The sequence below is a fragment of the Nymphalis io genome, chromosome 1 (assembly GCF_905147045.1).
Source record: "Nymphalis io chromosome 1, ilAglIoxx1.1, whole genome shotgun sequence".
NCBI lineage: Eukaryota > Metazoa > Arthropoda > Insecta > Lepidoptera > Nymphalidae > Nymphalis > Nymphalis io.
In genome coordinates, this window is record NC_065888.1 from 13,094,273 (window position 1) to 13,103,760 (window position 9,488).

The 9,488-nt window shown below is 30.9% G+C and overlaps 1 protein-coding gene across 2 annotated transcripts; it reads left to right on the forward strand.

The window, feature by feature from the left end:
* Positions 1-671: 671 nt before the first annotated feature.
* On the forward strand, positions 672-9,172 carry LOC126770442 (calaxin). 2 transcript variants are annotated; one of them, XM_050489815.1, is made up of 5 exons: positions 672-877; positions 3,666-3,768; positions 5,921-6,183; positions 7,604-7,726; positions 8,854-9,172. In XM_050489815.1, the coding sequence occupies exons 1-5, from the start codon at positions 672-674 to the stop codon at positions 8,954-8,956; spliced, it is 798 nt and encodes a 265-aa protein (XP_050345772.1). In that variant the 3' UTR covers positions 8,957-9,172. The 2 variants fall into 2 exon arrangements, with proteins under 2 accessions (XP_050345772.1, XP_050345781.1); XM_050489824.1 differs by lacking the exon at positions 672-877 and adding an exon at positions 3,289-3,392.
* Positions 9,173-9,488: the final 316 nt, after the last annotated feature.

Genomic DNA, 9,488 nt, shown 5'->3' on the forward strand with positions numbered 1-9,488 from the left:
TACCACTTACCATCAGGTGGAGTAGTCATTTGCCATCCCGGCGCACATAAAAAAAAATAGATAATCGGTTTACCGAGAAGAAAATGATATTAAGCTGTATTGTCTTTGCCTATTTATAATTATTTCGATAAAATCAGTAATAATTACTATTTTATTATCTATCTTGGTTTCTGTTTTATTTTAATATATATTATATATTAAAAAAATGTGCAGTTTTATAATACAGATACAACATCCGTTTGGTAGGTCTAGATGCCATAGAGCAAAAATAGTTGCAGTTGGACACTATTTAAATAATTGACTTCACTTGTGAAGTTAACTTCCTTTCGTCAACGCGAATGTTATTACGATGTAAACAAATACTGCCGCATTGTAAATATGTTTCTTATTAACATTTACATAGCACATATCATATAATACTATACTAGTACCATAGATCATATAACACAATACCTATTAGTATGCATAGGCACGTACTTATTGTAACGAAGGCAGGATCAATGATAAATATCATGTGTTTTCAAGGCAGCGTAGTGTAACATGGGAAAATAATAACAGAAAAATCCATTTACTTTTAATGGGTCAACGATGTTCAATTCACAATCTCTTAATCACGAGAAACAATTTAACTGATTCTTGATGTATACCGATGATAATTGATTTCATAGACTATGGCTGACAACAAGAATCATCAGATCAGCATGGCTGCGAGTGCCATTGCTATGCGCGGCATCCGCATATTCTTAAGCGCGGGAAAGGCTGCTGCAGAGCGACGAACTTCTCCACCTCGAGCTCGTCGGACGAAGAAGGTTGTATCTGGGAACAAACTTCAGTTTGATGTCACTGAGGTTTTGCTTAAGGAAACTAAATTCGATAAGTAAGTTCAACATATTTTTTTTAGTTCTTATTTTTCTTGTTGATTGTATTTTATTTAATATCTGCAAATGTAGTTTTAGTGATCACTTATGTCTAACATTTTTTTATTTGCGTTTGAGGTACTTACCATTTTTATAATAATTCGAGTTTCTTATTGTTTCATTTATACTATGATAACTGTAGGAGTTCCTGCCATATTTTGGTAACTGTGAGAACGTGCGCGGAAAATGATAAACACGTTGCAAATAGTTGTTCAACATCTTACCCCCACTGATACGCACAAAAATGCCGGATGACATAACGACTTATTAAATAAAACTACATTTTAAGTAAGCGATTCAAAAAGAAAATGTTGCCACCTGTTTAACTCTTTCGACAAGTCCTCAATTTCATATAAGTTTTTGATAACTATCTTTTTTATTAATATTTTAAGCATTATTGAACTAGTATTACACTCTCAACAATATTAAAAGTTTGGCTTTTAATTTTGTAATTTTTACCTGTATTTTTGAAATTACTACTGAATAGGTTTGTTATGTCTGGAAGTAGATATAACTTGGTATACATATACCTGATAATATTTGAATCATAACGCTGGTTGTAAAATATAACTTTTTGTCTACTATATTACGAACATACTTTTTAATAAAATATTTAATTTACTTCCAAGGTGGAGACAAAATTATGTTTATTATTATTTTATTTATAATATTGATGTAATAATGAGCAGAGTGTATTTTTATTTTAAAAATCGGACCAAACATTCGAAAAAAATTAAGAAACCAAATATAAGGCCAAGACACAGACGCACAGACGCATAAAAAATATATATCAAAACACCACAAAGTATTGTCACGTATAAATCCGGAAGACTGGAAATAAGGCAAACATGTGTTTTAAGTTGCATTGGCTGTCATAAATCTATTTGTTAGGAATATGACAAAACTATAAAAGTACTAATAATTGTCTATAATCTTGATATGTTTCAAAAGATAGTATTGACAGTCCGCCTCAGGCTACCTGTGTATAAGTTCTATGTCAATTAACTCAGTGACAATTAATACGTTAATAGTACATTAATAGTATGTAATTGTATATATATAAAGACTAAAGACTAATAATAATAAGACATTTTTTTTTACTATGAGTTCGAAAGATTTTAAAGAATATTAACTCCCGTGGAGACGAGAGCTACTGAGTTAAATAGTAAATAATCGAAACTTGACACAGACTCCTTAAATTATAAAGACAGTAACTTAATATGGGATCAACATTCAAAGGATAGGAAGGCACTGAAATTATTCATAGATTATAGAATAGACAGTAGAAGTTTTACATGTATACTTTAAAAGTTTTAGCAAAACCTATTTCACTCCACTTTATTAATCCATGCAAATTATAACATCGATGCGTTGCTCCGTTGCTAATGAAAGAAGAAATCAAACTATGAAACACACTTTCACATTTAATATAAGATATTATATTCATTCAGGTTACAAACGCGATCGAACTTCTTTGGGTTTTATTAGTTTTTATAATATATATATATACTTCCTTTTTTTTTATACAGAATAGGTAGGCGGTAGAGCTTATGGGCCACCTGATGGTACGTGGTCACCAAAACCCATAGACATTGGCATTGTAAGAAATGTTAACTATTGCTTACATCGCTAATGCGCCACCAACCTTGGGAACTAAGATTTGAACCTTTTGTCTGTAATTACACTGGCTCACTCACCCTTAAAACCAGAACACAACAATACCAAGTACTGCTGTTGTGCGGTAGAATATCTAATGAGTGGGTGGTACCTACCCAGACGAGCACAAAGCCCTACCACCAGTAACTTAAAGTTTACAATAAATACGTTTTAAGCAACGTTTTCTATACTCTAATCAAGCCTTAATTGTTAGTCAGTTAGTATTAATACAAACACAACGTTACGACTTGTGATATTATTATGTATCGCAAATAAACACGCGATAAATAAATTATACCATTGCAGTTGTTTGAGAATTAAAATTAGTTTAATTTTGTTCTGCAAATTCTAATATATAATATAATCAGAGTAGCCGTTTTGTATGAAGAACCTCATGTCGGTAAAAAGAGGCTTCAAGTTCTTTATATTTTTTTTAATTTTTTAATGTCGAATTACAAAATACTACAATTAAATTCGATTTAAATGAAAATATATAAATTTAAATTTTAAATCGAAATAAGTAAACGAATTGTATACTTTAAGTTTTTTTTTTATGAGAAATTATGATTTTATAATATTTTTCTCAATTTCATAAACAATAAAGAATGTATATTACACGTTACAAATTCAACCGAAACGTTTAGGGTAATTGTGTTCCAAATTTTGTTTATACCACCCTGTTTACGCCCTTGTCAGTTGAACTCGGGAGCTTCGTACAGGTAGCCGTATATCACGCACCCATTGCCCTGTAGTCATGCCGTATCGACAGCTCAAAGAAAAGACACTAGAAATGTTATATAGAAACACGCATTTCAGCAAGTGAGTCGAATATAAAATGATATTAGAAAGAAGTGATCGTTTCGAACGTCGCGTGAGCATGACTATTATGATTTAAAGTGAATATTTTCCATAAGCCATACATATACCTATTTACGTTATTGTGTATTGAAAAACATGACTCCACTGTTTACATACATCGTTTTTATATTGCTTGATGCTTTGTCTTTTAAAAAATATTAAGTATATTATCCATTAAAATAAAACTTTAAGATGAAAAGTTACATTTTATTATATTTAAATAATTTGTTTTAGGAATGAATTGGATGCGCTCTTCACTATGTATAGAAGATTAGTAACATCTGCACAAAACACGGCTCCAACTTCTGTTATTGGTCAGCCAGCTGCTAAAATTGACGTGAGTTTTTAATCTATAGTATAAACGTACCTATATTTATATATTTGTAAATGCCGCTACTGACTAACAACACACGGCTTATTCTTTATGACACTTGAATTATAATAATAATAATAATAAAATCATTTCAATTAGAAGTCCTGTGTTTTATATTGTAGAGACTTGGAGATATTTCAGAAGTGTGCGTTTCAGATTTTAATGCCAATTATGTACTAACTATTTTTATAAAAGTGGGATTTGATAAAGGACAAATAATTGTTAACTTTCCGCGAGCGAAACCGCGACGGGTAAAAATAACGGCGATATTTTTCTCATTTCAAGACTAGCTTAAATGCACATATTATATATAATATTGGATAAAAGGAATGTTAGTATTTATTATACTGATAGTAAAATAAAATTATTAAAATATTTATTTTTAAAAATACATGACTTTAATAGAGTCGTAAATATTAGGTGAGAGTTTAAGTATGTAAATTATTATTAAAAATTATTATTGTTATATTTAAAAAAAACTATGAAATAATAATAAACATGTACATATACATCTACATTTATATATAAATAGACAAGAACACTTAACCATAACACCTTACGTCACATGACACACCTTTTTCTCCTCTTGTTTCTGAACCGATTTTCTTCTTTTTTTTGTTTGATAGCTAATGACAACCGTCAGTAATCACAAAAAAATAAAAAATAAAAATGTATGCACGAAACATGTGGGTATTATTTAAATAAATTCATATAAATTGTGATTTAAAAAATTCCTAAAATTTTCAATAATTAATCGAATTCCGTATTCCATAATCGAAAACATAATTGACAATAAATTAGCTTATTTGATCTTGCTAATCTCAGCATTTACGTGATATTTATATATAAGATCACGCTACGATCCTCGGGGGCGGAGTGGTTAACACCAATTAACTGCGAAGAGCTTAGTACAAAAAAAACTTAGTCTTACATAAAAGGCTAATTTAAACAACCAAAATGGTGAACGGTAGCGCTACTCGCACAAGTCACGATATGTATGTGTTCTATAGCTATGGGACCACATGACATTTCTACGATATAAACCGAAAAAAAAGCATGAACCGTAAACTTAGAAAGTATGTAACAGTCATGATATGGACGCACGCAATTCTAAACATCTTTTGTCTGACGAACGTTCTCTATAATATTCGTGACCAATTATGACGTGATACAACTAACGTTTACGGCAATACAGGAATAAAAAAACACATTCGATGTTCGTATTTCGATATCTTTTTATGACTAGCAATAGTGGATGTGTTTCTAGCATGCTTAAAATCTGATATAGCAGCAATTTGCTTTATTATTTTGTGCCAAAACGAACGAATGTAGATATTAAAATTTAATGATATACTATCAGCTTACAGGAATAATGTCACAGGTTTATTATATCGGCCGGATTGTGGTTTAATATTAGTCGATTTAAAAAAAGGTGAAATTTAACCTTTTCTTTGTTTGTTCGTCAACAATTTCGTCGATTGGGAACCGATTTTAAAGATTATTTTTTTATTCGATAGTCTACATCTCGGGGAAAGTTGTTGGTATATTCATTTAAAAAAAAAAATAACTTAACTGTGGAACTTTAACTAGATATCTTTGCCGATTGTGATTATTTTTGAACGATTATTTTTATCGAATAGATTATATGAAGTTGTCGATTAAAAAATAACCATGAGTGGAAAAGTGTGGAAAATTCCGTGATTCGTCACTTTTACTGTGTTTTTATTATTCGATATCTTTGTTGATTGAATTTGATTGAATTGACTTTAATTGTTTTAATGAATAGGTTATACTTTATAACTAACGGTACAGCAGTAACAAGTAATAAAAAAATAGCCACAATTAAGGGTAAATATTTAAATGTAATTAAACCTCTAAACACGTGAAAGAAGACATAAACCCCTCCTAGTTCCCTAAGCTAGATAATTTGCTTTTATTAAGATGTGTACGTTTTTCTCTCTGTAGCTAAATGTACAAAAAGTGGAAGTGGATTGGTTTTAAGGAACCAAAAACACATTTAATTACATTTTAATTAAGTCATTTTATAATATTTTTACGCGTTGTATGGTCAGTGCCTATAATTACTAGGTAAATTTATTCATATTTATTTTATCAGGGTATCGACCAGAATACCTTCCGCGATGTGATGCACAATACTTTCGACCTGGTGACAGAGGACGTGGTACTGGACCGTGTGTGGCTTACTTGGGAAAGGGGAGTGAATGGCGGAGAAGGGGCATTAAAGTTCGAAGCCTGGGCTCGAGGTCTTAGCGTACTCTTGCGGGGCACCGATGAAGAGAAGAAGTCGCACTGTTTTGCCGTTTACGACTTGAATAGCGATGGGTACATCACTAGGGATGAAATGTTTACGCTTCTCAAGTAAGTTAAAATATTAATATAGATAATAATTATATATTTCTATTTATATGAAAGTAACTTGCTCGAATTGGTTCGATGTATTTTAACTTTCAAATTTTGACAAATATATATTTGACGTTTCGAAGATTCTATGTGATAAAAAAAAAATAAGACAAAATGTCTAAGAACTTGTCAACCAGTTGTAGTCACGCCCGGAGGCTAGTGCACCTGACATTCTTTTGAAACCTTGGTCAAATCACGGTTTAAATCCGAAATACATAGTGAAAGGTTAAAGTATAAAATTCTGCAAATTTCTCGGCTGAATACGGAGAAAAGTAAAAAGTTATATATAATATTACTAGCTATTAAATTACACATTAATTGTTATGTTATTGTTATGTTATTTATTGATATACGTAGCTTTTAAATATAGACATACGCAGCGGTTATCGCAATTACACTCGACTTGGTGTTTTGAAAAGCGCTCGTCTGAACGCCATAATTTTTCATAAGAGTGCCATTCCCTATCTGATGTTATATTGTGAGCTTTATACTCCACGCTTAAAATAAAGCATGAACGATAAAAATGTCAAAACGCCAAAAAAAAAGGCTCGTTTAAACGTTAAGAAACCGTGTGTGTAGTACGCTAAAATCATAAATTGCTACTTTTAAAACAAAAATTAAAACTTTTACTACTTAAATAAACAGATAATAAAACTTTTGTAAAATTGTTCTTTAATGGTTATCCGCTGACATTTTAACTTCTACTGCATTAAACCACGATGTCACAAGAAAAGATAAGCAAGTTATTGCTTTTATAATTATTGTCTTTTTAATGCAACATGCAATAATAATGCAGTTTCTTTTATATTACTTTTTAGTTGAAAAATTACAAACCGAGAATGCTTAGTAAATTAAACACGTGAATCCAAATAAAAGTTAGTATGTTTTGAAATGGGGCAACCGAGTTTTTACTGAGTAAGTGCATAATATGTTCTGTAATATTGTTATCACATTATGGAAGCTACATTTTGTATTTGCTCAATCTAAAACTCTATAATTTGTATGTTTTCGCCAGGTTTAAAATCATAATACAAACTGTTGTTTACGTAATCGTTGAAAAATATATGTATTTTTGTATGTAATTATGCTACCCGTATGTCGTGCGTGGTAAAATCCTCCGGCTTTGGGTAACGAATTGACAAATCGATTGTTGAAGTCAAAAATATTTTTGTTTACAAACCATTTTCTAATATATACTAATTTTATAATTATAGTTTATTTATTTCCTATCATCTGTCGCGTTCGCGCTTTTTTTATTTTTTTGAGTCTTATTTAATATTTCTTGTATTGCATGCCTGAGATACTCTCAATACGAAATTCAAATTACGAGTATAAGTACTAACTAATCTTGAAATAAAAATAAAAATTATATTCACAGGAATTCCCTGTTGAAGCAGCCAGGAGATGAGGACCCGGATGAAGGTGTCAGAGATCTCGTAGAGCTAGTCCTAAGAAAAATGGACATTGACAAGGATGGCAAGCTCTCCATAGAAGATTACAAGTAATATATTTTTTTAAACTTATGTATAAAAAAATATACTTGTTCGTATATGCAGTGCTCAAAATGCATACCATAGCGTTTACGTACCATAATTTTAGTATTAGTACCGAACAAGTTGTATCGGATACATGTGTTGAGTTTCTCAACTGAGCAAATTTCGTTTAATTTGTTACAATTTAATGGTTTATTCTGCATCATACAAGGGAAACAGGAATTTAAGTAATTCTTTCCTTTGAAAATCCTAGATTGCCCAGTGGTAAGAACGCGTGAATCTTAACCGATGATCGTGAGTTCAAACCCGGGCAAGCACCACTGAATTTTCATGTGCATATTTTGTTATTATAATTCATCTCGTGCTTGACAGTGAAGAAAAACCTACTGATGGTAGGGCTTTGTGCAAGCTCGTCTGAGTAGGTACCACCAACTCTTCAGATATTCTACCGCAAAACAGCAGTACTTGTTATTGTTGTGTTCCGGTTTGAAGGGTGAGTGAGCCAGTGTAATTACAGGTACAAGGGATATAAAATCTTAGTTCCCAAGGTTGGTGGCGCATTGGCTATGTAAGCGATGGTTAACATTTCTTACAATGCCAATGTCTAAGGGCGTTTGGTGATCACTTACCATCAGGTGGCCCATATGCTCGTCCGCCTTCCTATTCTATAAAAAAAAACACCGTGAGGAAACCGATATGTGTCGAATTTCACTGAAATTCTGCCGCATGTGTATTTCTCCAACCCGCATCGGTGAAGTAAGCTCCAAACCTTCACCTCAAAAAGAGACAGGAGGCCTTAGCCCAGCAGTGGGACATTCACAGGCTGTTACTACTACTACTTTCCTTTTTTATTAATTAGTTTGTAAAATAAGAAATTTTATACAGACTGGATATAATATGTATATCTCAATCGAAGAAAGCGAAATACGAATTATTTATGACATATATTATGTTCAAATATAATTTAACTATTAATTAATTGATTCATTTTTTAATTGTGTTCATAATTCATTTCATGCTTGATGATGTCACGAGAAAACCTACACTTGTTGAGCGAAATTCCGATAACGTATTTTTGATATCAAATCGATAATTTTGTATTGTCACTAATTTTATTTATTGATTTTTTAATTAGGCAAGCCGTGGAACAAGAACCTTTATTACTTGAAGCGTTCGGGCAGTGTCTACCTTCAAAACGACACGCATCTGCCTTTATCAAAACTTTAGTTACTAAATAAGGAAATAATTAAATTAGTAATATATTATTTAGGCAACCTAGTTTGGGCTCCTGTCTCCCACATATAACTGTATTTATATACATTATAAAAAAAATGTAAACATTATTGTCCGTGGGAGAGAATAAATAAATTTATTATTATTATTAATGTTGATTGTCAATCATTGCGTGATTTCTATAAATTAATATAAATCATCACTAGAAAAGATAACTACATCACCACGCTACAATAAAAAAAATCATTACATTATTATAAATTTTATATTTATATAACCGTTTAAGCTGTATGTACATTTATAAGAAAGATGCTTTTATTTGACTAATTAATTAATTTGGCAAATAAAATAATTTAACTAAGTGATAATATTTGTTTATGTATTAAGTGTTAAGTTTTTTTATATTTAATATTTTACTGTTAATAAAATAATGTCTTGTGTTTCACTTGCTGTTGTTCTGATGTAACTTTAAATGCTGAACGATAGATTTATATCCATGAAGAATAAATGATTTTCGATATGGTTCTAAATATATAC

What these genes read in the sequence shown, in the direction of transcription:
- LOC126770442 (XM_050489815.1), top strand. Translation starts at nt 672, where the DNA reads ATGGCTGACAACAAGAATCATCAGATCAGCATGGCTGCGAGTGCCATT. An exon ending in AAGGAAACTAAATTCGATAA is followed by an intron (nt 878 to 3,665) that starts GTAAGTTCAACA and finishes AATTTGTTTTAG; the next exon opens with GAATGAATTGGATGCGCTCT. An exon ending in AGCCAGCTGCTAAAATTGAC is followed by an intron (nt 3,769 to 5,920) that starts GTGAGTTTTTAA and finishes TTATTTTATCAG; the next exon opens with GGTATCGACCAGAATACCTT.